Below are 15,640 nucleotides of genomic sequence, written 5' to 3'. Positions count from 1 at the left end.
CTCTTCTTCTGTACATGCACATGGAAAAAAGCCTTACAAGGGATGATGATCAATCAGTGGAAATATTCTAAGAAATCCAGTTATGTGAATGTCAGTCCATCTGAACACTTAGGTTGACACTGTCATGGAGAGATATGAAGCCAATCTTTTTCACTGACAATCCATGCACCACAATCCAACACTGTTCAAGAGTCTGAACAAGACTTCTGACAGGTGTTTTCCAGCCACATGCCTCTCCCTTAACCTTTTCCCACAATAATGTGTCAGAACTAGACCTGATTATATTTGTTTCATCCATACCATATCTTGCCTCCCATGAGCTCTGGGCTGTATACATGAATCTCCTCTTCCCCAGTTTATCTTTGCAACAACCACCCTGCAAAGGAGGTCAAGTTACAAGAAAAAGCAGCTGGCTCAAGATATCCTATTGTCTTTCATGGTGCATTGTGTCTTGAACCTGGGTCTCCCAAGTGCTAGTGCAAAACTCTAACCACAACACCACCCTGACTTTAGAGAGGATCATCACAGGAAGGACAAGACTCAGCAGGAACAGGCAGCACACTGACACCAAGATGTGCCGATCCAGGTGTCTCACCTCATCAGAGTCCTGTCTCTCTGGCTGGGGAGGTGGAAGCTCAGGGAGCAGCTCAGCTTCATCCCCACTCCCATCATCCATGTCACTGTCCCCTTCAGAATCTCGAGTTGAGCGGCGCTTGATGACAACGGGTGGTGCTGATGCCCCTGTTCCCTCTCCAGTGCCGTCATCTCCTCCAAAGCAGATCTCCTCACTGTTGGATGGTGAGCTGATGCTGTCAATGCCACTGTCTCGGTTTGCCAGCTTCCCACCATCATGAGAGGGCAAGCAGGCAATATTCCCTGCAGCCTCTTGTCCCCCATCCAGTGCCAGGAGGTCCAGGAGTTTGTGAGCCAGCTCTGCCGATTCCAGGGAAGCTGGGCGATCTAGTAGGGGCTCCATAGAACTGGCCTCTGGGGTCTGGAGATCTGGGCTGGGGCACGGGGAGGGGGCTGGCTCAACCGTCAGGATTACAGGTTCTCTGCAAAGGAAGGAAGGAATGAAGGAACAAAGAAAGAGACTGTCAGCCAGACAATCAGGAGATCAATATCCTTTAGCAAGGAAGTAGGGATAAAAAGGCAAGACCTGTTATTGTTCCTACTCTCCCCAGAGATTGGAAAGGTGACTACATTTGAACTACAACTCCTATAATCCTCCTATTAGCATTACACTGGCAGTGAGATTCTGGTACAGGTAGTCTGAAAAATATGAGTTAATAGCTACAGAGCTAACAACCCTTTTCTTAAAATGGAGCAATAAGAACTGGTACACTTCATCAATCCAGTGATCCATTTTAGCCTGTTATTCCATCTTCTCACTTGAGGGTCCAGGAAGTTAACTTGCAGGTGTAGGTCTCAGTACTTCCAGGTGTTTTTGGACTGTTAGTCCCATGACTCCCTATTAGCCAGCTATGTGGTCAAAATATATTAGGAAAGAACCAAGCATCCATCCATCCCTACTTTGAAAGTCTCTACCCGGCTGGAGAGGGAACACTGAAGGGGACAAGTGGCTACTTTCCCAGCTGCAGGAGGTAAGCAGAATGTCCTGAGCCATTAGGCAACTCACCTTTCAAACTTCTCAATGAGACAGGAGACAGCAGAGAGTGACCCAGGTCCATCTTTTGGCAAGGGGCTCCGGCTCAAGCGGGGATCAGCTGGGAGGGGTCGTGATGGGGGTGGAGGGATGGATTCAGGAAGTCGCGGTGGCTGAATACTCTGCAGATGGGCTGGCTTGGGAGGAACTGAAAAAGGAGGACAAACAATTGTTTTTGCTTTGCATGTACAGTGAGCCCTTGGTATACACTGGGGTTTGATTCCATGACCCCCCATGGACATGAAAATTCATGGATGCTCAAATCTCATTAAATGCAATGGCATAGTAAAATGATGTCCCCTATAAAAAAATTGTAAAATCAGGGTTTGCTTTTTGGAATTTATGTTTTTAAAAATATTTTAAAGCCATAGATGCTTGGATCTGTGATAAAGAATCCATGGACATGGACTGTTGACTGTATGTACTAAGTATCCCATCCCATCCTGTTTCACTCCAGGCAACTTATAATTTTAAAAAACTCCAAAAACTTAAAACAAAATTAAAACAGTTCAAAAACAACAATTTAAAAATATATCAAATAACTTTAAAGGCTAAAACAGTTGAAAACCACATATGCGTTTTGGGAGGGGTCTCAACCACAGAGCAGGATGGGAAGTGGAACCTGAATTGTTTAAAATCTGGAACTCGTCCTGCTTTAAATCTAGATGGATTGCCATTAAAGAACATATGATAAAAACACCAAGTAAATGGTACTGTACCTCACACCAGTTCAGTTGGCGAGGATAACAAAAAATACACCCTCCAATTGCTGGAGCGGATACAATGTTAAGGGTACCTTCTTGCACATGTGGCTGGAATGCCAAGAGTAAATAAAGACTTAGGAGAGGGCCTTCTTTACACATTTACGCAAAGAGACTGTCAGCCAGACAATCAGGAGATCAATATCCTTTAGCAAGGAAGTAGGGATAAAAAGGTAAGACCTGTTATTGTTCCTACTCTCCCCAGAGATTGGAGCAAATAAATTTTGGTCCATAGTAATAGATGTTGTCTCCCAAATTACCAAACAAAACATAAAATTTTGCCCAGTCCTTCTCATACTCTCAGCATTTCTGGATGAGAATAAACCACTGAAACATAAAAGAATTTATTGCCTTTTCGATAGCCATTGCCAGATTAGAAATTGCCAGGAACTGGAAGACAGATGATTTTATTTTAAAAATTAGTTGAGGAAGCAATGGGATACATGGCTGAAGGAAAAGCTTGCTGATAATGTCAGATAATCAAAAGGATGTGGGAACCGATTGCTGTTTCGTGAGAAATGGTTCTCCTTAATTGAATACGTCAATAACACTCCACATGTAAAACCTTCATTGCAGCAGTCGGGATTCTGGAAAGATGTCTTGGAAAATGTTCCAATAATGACAACAACACAATAACTTTAGATGCCTTGTTCTTTATTCATCAACATGTGTACTGTTTTTATAACAAAAATCACATCTATGTTTTGCGGTTTTGTTTTTCCTTTGTCAAACTTATTGCTTTAAATTGTCTGAAATTGTTGCATTGCTTTTCATTGTTTGAAAATCTTTAATAAAAAAAATACATATGTGTATATTTGGATGACCTCTTTAGGCCTCAATTGTTTTAATACAGCTTGTTGACTTCAAAAGCATCAAGTGGGCCTCGTAAAGGGAAGAGGTTCCACAAGACAGAAGGCCCTCTCCCAAGTATTTAAATAATGCACCAATTCTACCAGTGGGACACAAAGGAAGGCCCTTACAGTAGACCTCAGTCTTCAGGTAAGTATGTACAGGGAGATGTATTCCTTCAAGTATCAAGGCCTCAAACTGTTCAGGGCTCTAACTTCATCACCAACACCTTGAATTCAATCTAGAAGTGTATTGGCAGAAGCATACTGACAGCTGGTGTTATCTGGCGTCTTTACAATATTTGAGTCAGCAATCTTGCAGCAGTGTTCTGCACTAGCTGAGGTTTCCAAGTAATCTTTGAGAGCAGCCCCACACAGAGTGCCCTCATCAGACATTACACACAAACCCTCAGTAAAGACTGATGTCTCCGCAGTTGCTCACAGCTTTTAGAAAAGGTGCCAAGACACATCTTTTAACTTGGCCTTTTAAACTATTTCTAGCAGTGTTGTTGTTTTGATGTATTTTTTTAACATAAGGCTTAAACGTGTTTATGATGCTCCATTTATTGCCTGGGTGGATCTACTTCCTTGGCGGATGTTACAGAAAGACAACATAAAAATACTAAAAATAAGCAATTAACCATAGCAAATTGGACAGCAGCAGTTGGGGACAATGTGAGTATCACTACAAATAAGGATGAAGCAGGCAGCATTCAAGCTACAAACCTCGTGTTGCCCATACATGAAAAATAATAACAGTTTCTGTGACTGGCACTTTGACCAGCAGGTAGTTCCACCCCACATGGGTCTTCCATGATCTGCACACTATCTGCACCTCTTTTTGTCCCTCTCCTTCTGAAGCAAAGAGCCTAGAAGTCAAATTATTCCATACAGTGTCAGGGATCAAAGGAATTTGTTGTGCATTTTGTGATGTATTCTATTCGAAGCTGCTTTTGAAATCAAGTTGGTTGGAAACCACATCTAAAGATAACAAATATGTAAACGAGATCATCATCTCATTTCTTTTGACCTCCATTTTCCATATACTAGACTAGTCCAGTGGAGGTCCCTAGACCAGTCATGGTCCCCAGGATGTCTGCTTCTAGTCCTTGGTAAATTTCCAGGTAAGAAAAAAAAACAATAGCAGCCAATGGGCACAAATAATAATAATAATAATAATGATAATAATAATAATAGTAGGATTTATTTATATACCGCCCAATCACTGGGAATCTGAGTGGTTTACAACAGAGGGGATAATAGACGGTTCCCTGCCCTGAGGCTTACAATCACAAATATGGTGCCAGTCCCTGGCATACTGAATGAATGAATGGAGTTTATCAGACGTGAGTTTTTGGACCCTCAATTCTGCCAAAGAAGTGAAACAAACGTTGCGCAATGACCTTATAACGCAATGTTCTACCACATTGCTTGCTTTTCCGTCAATCCCCCAAAACGTTATGTTAGCGCTACAATTGTGCAAAAGTTGTGATTTGCGTGATGCAAAACCATGCATAGCAGAACTTTTTACTACACCAGCACCTTCCTTTTGTCTTGAACATTTCGCATCAACATATTTGCGTATGCTCCTTGGAGGTTTTGGTGGCATCCTGACCTTTGTGCTTTCTGGGGAGAGAGGGGAGAGGGGAGAAGCCCCTTCTAGTTTCTAGCCTCCTATGTATTCCTTCAGGACAGAGGATGGGGCAGGAGTGGAAGGCTCTTTGGGGCTCCTTCAATTTCTAGCCTGCAGGAATTGGGCTGGAATGGATGACCCTTTGGGGTCCCTTTAATTTCTAGCCTCCTATGTATTCCTTCAGGACAGAGTACAGGGCAGGAGTGGAAGGCTCTTTGGGGCTCCTTCAGTTTCTAGCCTCCTAGGTGTTCTTGCAGGGCAGAGGAACGGGGCTGGAATGGATGACCTTTTAGGGTCCCTTTATTTTCTAGCCTCCAATGTTTTCCCTCAGGACAGAATAAGGGGCTGGAATGGATGACCCTTTGGGTTCCCTTCAATCTCTAGCCTCTTAGGTGTTCTTGCAGGGCAGAAGAATGGGGCTGGAATGGAAGACCTTTTGGGGACTCTCTAATTTCTAGCCTCCTAGGTGTTCTTGCAGGGCAGAAGAATGTTGCTGGAATGGATGACCCTTTGGGGTCCCTTTAATTTCTAGCCTCCAATGATTTCCTTCGGGACAGAATAAGGGGCAGGAGTGGAAGGCCCTGTGGGGTCCCTTTAATTTCTAGGATCCTATGTGTTCCAGCAGGACTGAAGAAGGGGCTGCACCGAATGGCCCTTGGGGGAATCCTTTGCATACATTAGTTGTACGTACCCCCCACTCCCACCCCCCTCCCCTGGGGTTGTCCTGAAAAAGGAAGGCCACCGGAAGGAAATGGGGAGAAAAAGCAGCTCAGCATCATGGGAACTTTGCAATCAGTAACATTTGCATCGCTTTGCGTTGCTGCCTACCACACCAAACCATTTCGCAACGCATTCGCAAGGATAACGGGAGACAAAAGCCTGATTTCCCTTTTTCCCGTAGTGCACAAAAAGGGGAGGAATGACGCTAAAACTACAGGAGCGTTGCACAACAGGCTCCCACAGAAATGAATGGCGTCTGGAAGAACATCGCGCTATCACATTATTGCACTATTTTGGTGGAGCAAACATTGCACAACAGGCAGGAAAAATCGCCAAAAACTTGCGTCTGATAAACTCCTATGAATGCTTGTCTCCCATTATCAGACAGCATGAGAAGCACTGCCCTACACCACATTGTACAAAATTGGAAATAGAAACGAGCCTAGCAGCCTTCCCAGCTTGGTGGCCCCATGGATATACTGGACTGCAGCTCCCACTATTCCCAACACAAAATGGCCCTGCCAGCTGGGGACATTGACAGCTGCTGTCCAGGACCTCTGATGGGCAGCCAATTGGGAAAGGTGAAAAGACCAAGTGAGCTTATACCTTGTGGCTTTGGTCCTGGATTTCGCTTGAGTGGCCTGAGCTTGGCTGCTTCCCCTTGGCTGTTGTCAGGTCCTGGGTCAGAGATGAGTCGCTGGGGGACTTCTGGGGAGCGAGGTTCTGGGCTGGGTTCCAATGAGAGGCTTTTGACCAGGAGCCGTGGAGGATGAGCATGACCTGGAAGACCAAACGGCAGAAAAGAGATTAATCCAACCCTACCTTGCAACATTCCTTTTAACAGGTTGGAATAAATCTGAGGGGAAAACCCAAGATAGGGTCACCATAGGGTTGGCTTGAGTTGGAATCAACTTGAAGGCACACAACAACACAAGGTGTCCCAAAGCTTGAAGACATTACTTTTTATGAGCTTTAGCTCCCCAGAATCCATGAGCCAACATAGCCATGGTCAAGAGAATTCAGGGAGCCATAAACAACAACACCTCCCCCCCACCAGAACAAAACCCTAAACTTTCCTCATGTTTTCAATTGTAGTTTTGCAAGACATTTAACATTTCCATCAGAAAGCTCTGGTTTCCAGAATTCTACAGGTTAGAATCAAGGCAATTAAAGTGGTGTCATGCTGCACTATTTCTGTACTGGAAATACAACCCAGGTTGGCCCAGTCCAAGTTGAATGCTCTAGCCCCTAACACAATACTGGTGCAACATTTTTTTTTTACATATCAGTCAACTATTAGGTTTGGCATGATGCCATCTTCCAGAATCAGAATTTATTTCCTGACCCAGTTTCATTGCACTGTCAACATGCAGCTACCATTTTATCTGTTTGTTGACCACATATGTTGTTAGAAGTCTTCTGCCCAGAATGCTGAAGGTGACTTAGGACCAAATTTAAATTACAAAAGCACAAGAACAAAACACTAGCAGCATTGCTTTAAAGAAAACCCCACAAAGAACACTGTTAAAAGCAAATGGATAAACAAAAGCAGCTATAAAAACAGCCAGCCTTAAAAGCCAGAACAAGTTAAGAGATGCCAATTAAAAACTAAATTAAGGCAAGAAGACTTCCCACTCCCTTTAACAGACAGGAAAGTCTTTTACCTTCCAGCCAAAAACCAAGAATGATGGGGATTAGCAAGGCTCCCTGAGGAGACTGTTCCACATAATGGCTTGTCAGCCCCTGAAAATGCCCATCCGCCAAGCATTACTGGAAAGCTCTTCCCTCAAGGATGAGACCCAGCATGGGGGGGGGGGGGAGTAAAGGGGTCAACATGAAAGATGTGGGACTTTTGCTTCCCCCCCCCAGAACCTCAAGAGCCACCAACCTGGTCTTGGTCCAAAAGACATGAAATTCTGAACAAAACTATTATGAGTTTAAGGATTTGGATTTATGAACCAAAACTGGATGGCGCTTCCAAGCCTTCCACACAAAAATCCATTCCTATTTATCTCATGCATTTTCCTCTACAGCACTATAAATTAGGGGCAGAAAAGGCATTTTCTTCTTGATGTTCATCAGCCTGGGAGTCAGATATCCTTGCGAATCTACTGGAGATCATCTTAGATCCAGTAGATCCACATCTCCTTTCTGTCCACCTCTGGAGCAGGGCATCATCCCAGATGCCAGTCAACATACAGGTGAATATGATGCTCAAGTTATAGGGAAACCTAGGCATCTGGTTTTAAAGGGAATAATCAGCAATCATCGAGCCCAGAAGCTAACTGTGGTAACTAATACAGGCAATGCCTCAACACGCTCTGGCCTAATGCAGCAAAAAAGGGGGACCTATGTCCACCTTTTCTCAAGACATGTCCTACACTTCAACCTTCTGTCCAGGAAGAATTTCCCAAATTCCTCCAGTTTGAGTGTGACTAAGAAGCATGCATTTACATTTATATTAGTGTAATGCCCTACATTTTTCTTGAATCGCCTACATTTTGTGGTGCCTTGTCCTCCTTTGTGGTCACCTTGAGCAAATGCCCAGTCCATTTGCAAGTTAGGTGGAACTTTGCCCAATCCACCCATTTCAAAAACACAAAAGCCAACACATCAGCATACAAATTTAGGGATGACAACAGGGCACTGGGTCCCATTGGATCACAAGCCCTCAAAGGATGAGACCTTTGAGAGCTTCTGACCCAATGCCCTGTTGTTGTACATGTACACACACACACACACACTGATGTCTGAAAAGCAGCACAGAGCTGGTCATACCACAAGGCAAAGCAAGGCAAGACATGGTATGGTATGGTGATAATCTCAAAATGGCTGAGATTACATAAAGGCAGGAGCATGGAGAACAGGTTGATCCTGTTAATGGAGCACAGGTCAGCAGAGTTTTCTCCACTGTAAGTTCCATTGAAATGACAGAGAGCTGCACAAGAGTACAAACATGCAGACTGCCACACATGCCTCAGCTACATGGTTGAGAACCTACATGAAACATGTGTAGAGTAACACCCCCAGGAGAGGCCACTACTGATGCGGTTCACTAGGGAAAGGAAGAAGCGGGGAGTTAGTTGAGACGATGAAGAAGCATCTGGTCTTGGCTTGAAAGGGCGAAAATATAAGCATGTGTTCATGGATAGAATGCAAGATCCTTTTACTTCTATGAACCAAGACCAGCTAGTTACTTCTTCACACTGACTTGCCTCTTCCCATTCTTTTGTCAGTGTCACCCAGAAGCATCAGTGGACACTCCCAGGGTTTGATAGCTGCCAGGGGTGGGCAACGGGACAGGACATAAAGGGCTGGATCAGGGTGGGCAACTGTACAGGGGTGAGGACCATTTCCACCCTGCACCCACCCAGCAGACAACACCAGTGCATTTCGGTATGCCCAAATTCCAGCTGCCATTTTGGCCAATTTTTAGCTAATTTCCTTCTCTTTTTTTAGTGTTTTTGGAGCTTTGGGAGGCTTTGGTGGGGGTAGGAGGAACATCTCAATGCATTTCTAAGTGGTTTTAGCTGGTTGGGGTGGCAAAAAGAAAAAAAAGCCTGGAAATCAGCCTGGGAAAAAAATTCCCAAAGATATCTTTTTCGGGCCTGAGGGCTTTTGCACGTTTTTGGGTTAGTCCCAAGAGCCACACTTCAGAGTCTCAAAGGCCACATTCCGCCCACAGACTGCACTTTGCCCACCTTTGGACTAAAAGGTGGCTACCTGCACTGTGATATGCAGAAGCATATGGTTTTGTTGCTAAGAGGTCCCTGCCCTATTTTAATTTGTATTCCTGGAAGGGTATGATGTCATTTGGGGTTTTGGCTAAAGGGGTCAACATGCTGTAGCCTAGTACTTGTTGGCAGACATAATGTGTCCCACGTGGCATAGTGGTTTGAGTGTTGGACTGTGACTCTGGAGACCAGGGTTCGATTCCCAGCCTGGCCTTGAAATCTACTGGGTGACCTTGGACAAGTCACATTCCCTCAGCTTCGGGGGGGGGGCAAAGTGCAAACCCCCTCTGAACAAATCTTACCAAGAAACCCACATGCTTGGCTCACCTTAGGGCTTCTCTAAGTCAGAAATGACTTGAAGGCACACAGGAGGAACAACAACAATATTCCACATGCTTTATTCCTATTGGCAGACATAATGGGTCCTCAACCTACTCTTGTGGGGCAATAGTCTTCAAGCCTTTTACACACCACGATTGGGCAGACATCAGGTTTACAGGTTCAAACAACTGGAGCCTGATTCAAAATATGCTACCTTGGGATGTCATTATCACTTCTCAACAACTGTTATGCCTATTACTCACTGGTAACTTTTGTGCTCCTGTTTCCCCCACATCCCTAGCCCCATGGCTATAAACATCAACATCAACCAACTGGAACTCCACAAATCAAAGAAGTACTGTAGATTGAAGCTTATGCCACAAAGATGTCACAAGACCCTTTCTTGTTTAGGGTCTAAAAGATACACTCTCAGACTAAAGGAATTATAAACCCAGGGTTTTCTTTGCAAGAACCAAAACAGAGTGAAGCTCACAGTCCTTCCACATACAAAAAAAATCAATTCCTCACTGCTCCCAAGTTTTCTTTTCAGCAGGATGATTTAGGGTAGAAGACTATAGCCATTTTGGTGATACCAATGGTTTTAAAAATTGAAATTCAAACACTTTTGCCAGTCTACTGCAAGTCACCCAGCAACCTGCCAGTAGTTCCTTTTGACCTCCTGCTCATCCATGTTTTATATGCCACAACACACACACACACACACACACACACACACAGCTTCAGTCAGGCTACAGAGATTTCCTTCTTCTCTTTTCCTGCCAAGATGAGGAGAGAATTTTCTCTTATTTGGAGTTCACTTCAGGAGGGAAGGGACTGTATATCTAACTATTATATCTATCTCAGGGCTAAGTATTTCAAGGCAAACATGCACAGTTTTTCCTACATAAACAGCAGCTACATTTAAGTTTCTCTCTCCCACTCTCTCTCTCTCTCTTTGAAGCAGCTCCATGATGCTGACAAAAACTCTCTCAGAAGCAGCTATTTACATTTCAAAAGAAGCTTCAATTGACACCAATGGAATTGTCTCTCAAAATACAAACAACAGCTACAGGAGTGAATCACTTTGGGGGGGGAAGAACCAGTATAGAAGAGAGAAAAAGTCAAATTACCCTCTGCTTGCAAGAAATAAAGCACACACACTACCCCTAACATGGCTGGCCTTGCAGTCCTTAAACATGAAAGAAACAATGGCTATTGCCACATTGTGGAATTAATACAGTTTGACCCTGCTTTAATTGTCATTGTCTATGGAGTCCTGAGATTTGTAATTTGTGGTGGCACTAGAACTGTCTGGCAGAGAAGGCTAAATATCTCACAAACTACAAATCTCAGAATTCCGTAGCATTGAGCCATGGCACTTAAAGTGGGGTCAAACTGCATTAGTGCAGATGCAGCCAATGAGTACAATTCAGTATAATCAATGCCTTGTCTAACTTGCACTCCTATTTCACCACAATTAGTAAATTAATAAGAACATACGAGGAATAATTTTACAGAGAGGAGATGAACTTGGTATCACTGGAGTCTGGTTCCAGGACACACGCTCCCGCATGGATACCAAAATCTACAGATGCTCAAGTCCCGTTATATACGATGGAATAGTAAAATGGTGTCTCTTATATAACACAACAAAATCAGGATTTTTTTTTTCCTTTTGGATTTCAGGTTTTTCCTCCCAAGCTGTGGGTGACTGAATCTAAGGATGCAGAATCGGTGGATATGGAGGGCCCACTGTACCCCATGAACCACCTTACCTCGTCCTACAAAAACCACTACACAAACTCAACTTAAACATTGCCCGACTAATCATATTAACTTTTTTACTCTGCCAGACTACCACTCCCAAGGAGAGTTGCAAAATACACCTGGATAAGATTATAAACTCTCTGCATTTGCCTGTGCACACTGGTGTAGATATTGAAATACAGGTATTCATCACAACAGTGCCCATAGCCATGCTGCTGAGGAAACTCCAAAAATACATTCATTGCTCCCTCTCCAGTCTTCCATCTGGCAACTATTTCCAGTTGAGTTTAAAAAAAACCAGTGTATCTAAAAATACAGCAATGAATATTTTATTTTATTTTGCTTCACTGAATCAATTTCGTGAAGGCCACGTGGTTATTATTTTGAGCCACTTGGGCTCATTTTTATTGATGTGTCAGGTTTTGGCTGCTGGTAATTGTATTTTATCAATGTAATCTATCTCTCTCTCTCTCTCTCTCTCTCTCTCTCTCTCTCTCTGTATTGCTGTGAACTACAGTGGAAGCCCTACTGTCAAAGGTAGGAGAAAAACAAATCAGAGAAATAAATATCAAAATAGCTACTAAATAAATTAAACTAAATAAGCCTTTTTATAACCTCAGGCAAGCCAGATGATGGCTAGGGAAGAAGGTTTTGAAACCCAGGACTCATCCAGCTCTGAATATAAATATTGATCAGCTGTTGCCAACAAAGAGAGAAACTATCACTCCAGAGAGGGCATTTAAAGCAGTAAATGGTAAACTGCTTTCACTGCTTGTTCTAACCAGGAAAGCACTCTCATATTCATGTTTTTAAGACTTGCATTACATCTTTTTTTAAGGGGGGAAAACTGCTACTGGGGAAGGAAATCCAGTTTTGGATGTAGGGATTATTCAGACTTTTTTTAGTGCAGCTATCTGAATAATCTCACACACGTATTCCAGTTTTGTTGTTCACACTATTTTTTTTTTAAATCGGAACTGCATCTGTGTGCATCCCTATGTAGAGGGACCTTGTAGCACCTTTGAGAATAACTGAAAGAAAGAAGTTGGCCATAGAAGCTTGTCTATGAAAGCTCTCACTGCCAACTTCTTTCTTTCAGTTATTCTCAAAGGTGCTACATGGTCTCGCTACGTACTGATTCTAGAGACCAACACGGCTATATCTTTGAATTCTACCACCTGTGTGCATCTCTGCACGTTCTGTGGCTCACATGTTTCAGCACTTGAATAAAGATGGAGTCGATGAAGTGGATGTATTCCAAACATGTTCAAGGCATGCAAAGTTTCATCCTGGTTTATCCCAGGTCTATTCACATCTGTTATTCACATAGCTGACAATGTGAATTTTAAAAGAAAACCTGGAGGGGGGGCAAGACTGATTATCCTAGATTAAGTGGGGGGTTTGGTAGCCCCCCCAACCTAACTGGATGCATTTGAAATGCATGTGAACAACAAAAATTCAACCCACATTCTGCCTGGATTATTTCCACTATCTGAATAACCCCTGAGACAATGACACTTTGTCTTGCATGGACCCAACTGGAATCACTCCCTGTCCAGCCATCTCTTATTTGCAATAGGAAGAAAATTCCCAGTGGCTCCCAAAAAGCCTTTTCTGCCTTCCCTCTACCACAGTCCCAATGAAGCTCACACTTCTAATTTCCCTATTGAAGCTATTTATTGGCATTGGATAACTCAAGATCGAGTTGGGGCCCCTGGCCTTGCTTGGAAGACCTCTTGGTTTTTCCAGATCCTTGCAGTTCAACCTTCCAGTGTTGTCACCAGGAAAGCTTTCCGCGTATTTCTAAGCCAACCTTTCCGTAGTATGCAATCACGGCACTTTGACGGGTATTGATTCCACTTTAATTGCCATGGCAACAACCCTGGCATTTGCAATCAATGGAAACATCCTTAGAATTTTCAGCCAGAGACCTCAAGTGCCTCACCAAACTACAAATCCTAGAATTCCATCAGGTGGAACTATGCCAATTCAAGTGCAATCATAACACTATAATTGCGTAGAATGAAAGTGCCTTGTCAGTGGAGTCCATTTTAGAAACTTAGGTAAGCCAGTGCAAGAAAAAGGTCTCTCAAAAGTGATGGCACTGCAATTCTAGGCTTTCTTCCTCACCTTCAGTCCCTACTGAGTCCCTGAACTGCTGAGTATTAAATATACAGGGGAAAAACAGCCTCATAACTTCATTTGCTTCCTCCAGACCCCAGAGGCTAAGGAAGGGAAGGGATAGCCAGACAACACCCCCATGACTCAAAGACACCATCCTACAAACTCAAGTGATTGCTTTTTGAATTAGGTGGATCTGTAGGGCCATGTCTGAGAACCTCTGGTTTAGAAAATGAAAGGGAGACAGTGGCCTTCCTCAGTAGCTTAACAAGTGAGATGCAGGAGCAGACAAAAGGTGGCCTCTGTATTTGGGCTTTGTGACACAAGTCACTGAGAATGGAGAGAGAAAGAGAGAACACATGAAGAGGCAACACTCAGGAAAGAGTCACAGAATCGGCATAGGAAGATGCCTCAATGTAGTGGAAGATTACATTTTACAAGATGACAACCACAGTGCCTAACAATTTTTAAGGTACCTCTAGATGCTTGTCTGCCTACATAAGGTTGCTAGAGTGAAAACATATTCTGTAGAAGAGGAAATTTCAACAGGTGTTGTTTGTTACCTGATTGTGTGACAAGCAGAAATTCCATCTTCTATTCAGCTTTAACAGCTGCATACAGGAGCCTCTCCAGTTTTCAGTCTGGTAACAGAAGAGTGGCGTGGCGGTATGAGTATTGGACTATAGCTCTGGAGAACAGGGTTCAATTCTTAGTTCAGCTATGAAATCCATGGGGTAATCCTGGGCAAGTCACACTCTCTTGGCCTTAGGGGAAGGCAATGGCAAACCTCCTCTGAACAAATTTTGCCAAGAAAACCCCATGATAAGATTGCCTTAAGGTCACCATAAGTCAGAAACAACTTGAAGGCGCACAACACACATACACACACAACACTACTCCAAGAACTACCAACCAAAAGGCAATGTGCAGCTATTTCATCCTTGTCTCACTTACACATTGTTTTTATGGAGAAAGAAAAAACAAAGATAGGAAGAAAACACTGAAGAGTCATAAGCAGAAAAGGGAATCTGGACACTGGACACTTTAGACAATTCTGTTTGTGGCAGGGGACAGTACAATAAACACATCAATAAACATCAGTAAACATCAATCACTCTTAATTTCCTAAGGCTACACACTGAAATCCTGTGAGCAACATGACCAAGACTTCAAAGAAGGCATAAATATCAACACTTAAATTGTACCAATAACAGCTTCTAAATTATTAGTTGACAATATATATACAGTATACATTTTTAAAAACTGCCTACTGCTCGCTCCATGAGCATCTTTGTGAGCTGGAATACATGGGTCCATAATTTACCCCCACATAACAGACACACTCCAGAGTAAGAAAGGAGAAGTAGGCCTAGACAGACACACTGAAGACAAGAGGTAGTGAATATGTATTAAGTCACTATGAAACACCATGGCCTCTCTCCTCCTACAAGAGAACAATAGAAACAATCAGAGCCAGCCTTCATGGTAAAAACAACAACCCACTGATAATCAGGAGAAGAAAAACCATAATGCAAGAAATGCCATTCAAAAACAAATCCTTCAATGAACATAAGTTCAACCAGAACAACTTGCTATAAAAGAGCACTTTTTGAAAGACATTATTTAAGCTAGTGGCCATAACATCTGAATTGCATTTTGCTACTTAATTTTCTAATGTAGTCCTACATTGGTGTAGTCCTCCTACACGTAAGTAGGGGGAAAACTGGTTTAAATTAAAAAAACAGTTTAAACAAAAAAAGGGGGGTGTTATGTAAAACCTGTGTTATTGTTACAACCCTGCATTAATGATACCCAACTAATGGTGCCTGAGGTAGCTACTTCACTGTACTGAATAGTAGGGCCAGCCCTGACATGAATTATGAGGCTCAAGGGAGATCTGCATGCCCATAAAAGAGAATAAGGAGTTATGCATATGTTAACACCTGGGAAGAGTTTGCCAAAAAGTTCACAAAAGAGCCAGTGTGATTAGAGAGACTAGGAATAGGGATGCTCAGACTCGATTCCCAATTCAGCCATGAAACTGGATAAATCTGGGCTAGACACAATCT

The 15,640-nt window shown here is 43.1% G+C and overlaps 1 protein-coding gene across 2 annotated transcripts in view; it reads right to left on the bottom strand.

The window, feature by feature from the left end:
* FGD1 (FYVE, RhoGEF and PH domain containing 1) overlaps positions 1-15,640 on the bottom strand; it is a 78,741-nt gene that overhangs the window by 28,848 nt on the left and 34,253 nt on the right. The window contains exons 1-4 of one of the 2 annotated variants that reach the window (XM_042451306.1): positions 14,135-14,246; positions 6,235-6,408; positions 1,640-1,814; positions 596-1,055 (exon numbers count right to left, since the gene is read on the bottom strand). In XM_042451306.1, coding sequence (XP_042307240.1) covers positions 596-1,055; positions 1,640-1,814; positions 6,235-6,408; positions 14,135-14,162 — 837 coding nt within the window. In that variant the 5' untranslated portion in view covers positions 14,163-14,246. Of the gene's footprint in view, positions 1-595; positions 1,056-1,639; positions 1,815-6,234; positions 6,409-14,134; positions 14,247-15,640 lie in introns of those variants that run through there. The other variant, XM_042451305.1, reaches the window with a different exon arrangement.

The sequence above is a fragment of the Sceloporus undulatus genome, chromosome 2 (genome assembly GCF_019175285.1).
Source record: "Sceloporus undulatus isolate JIND9_A2432 ecotype Alabama chromosome 2, SceUnd_v1.1, whole genome shotgun sequence".
Classification (NCBI taxonomy): Eukaryota; Metazoa; Chordata; class Lepidosauria; order Squamata; family Phrynosomatidae; genus Sceloporus; species Sceloporus undulatus.
The sequence above is the reverse complement of the archived record's forward strand: the minus strand, read 5'-3'. Positions and strand labels throughout refer to the sequence as shown.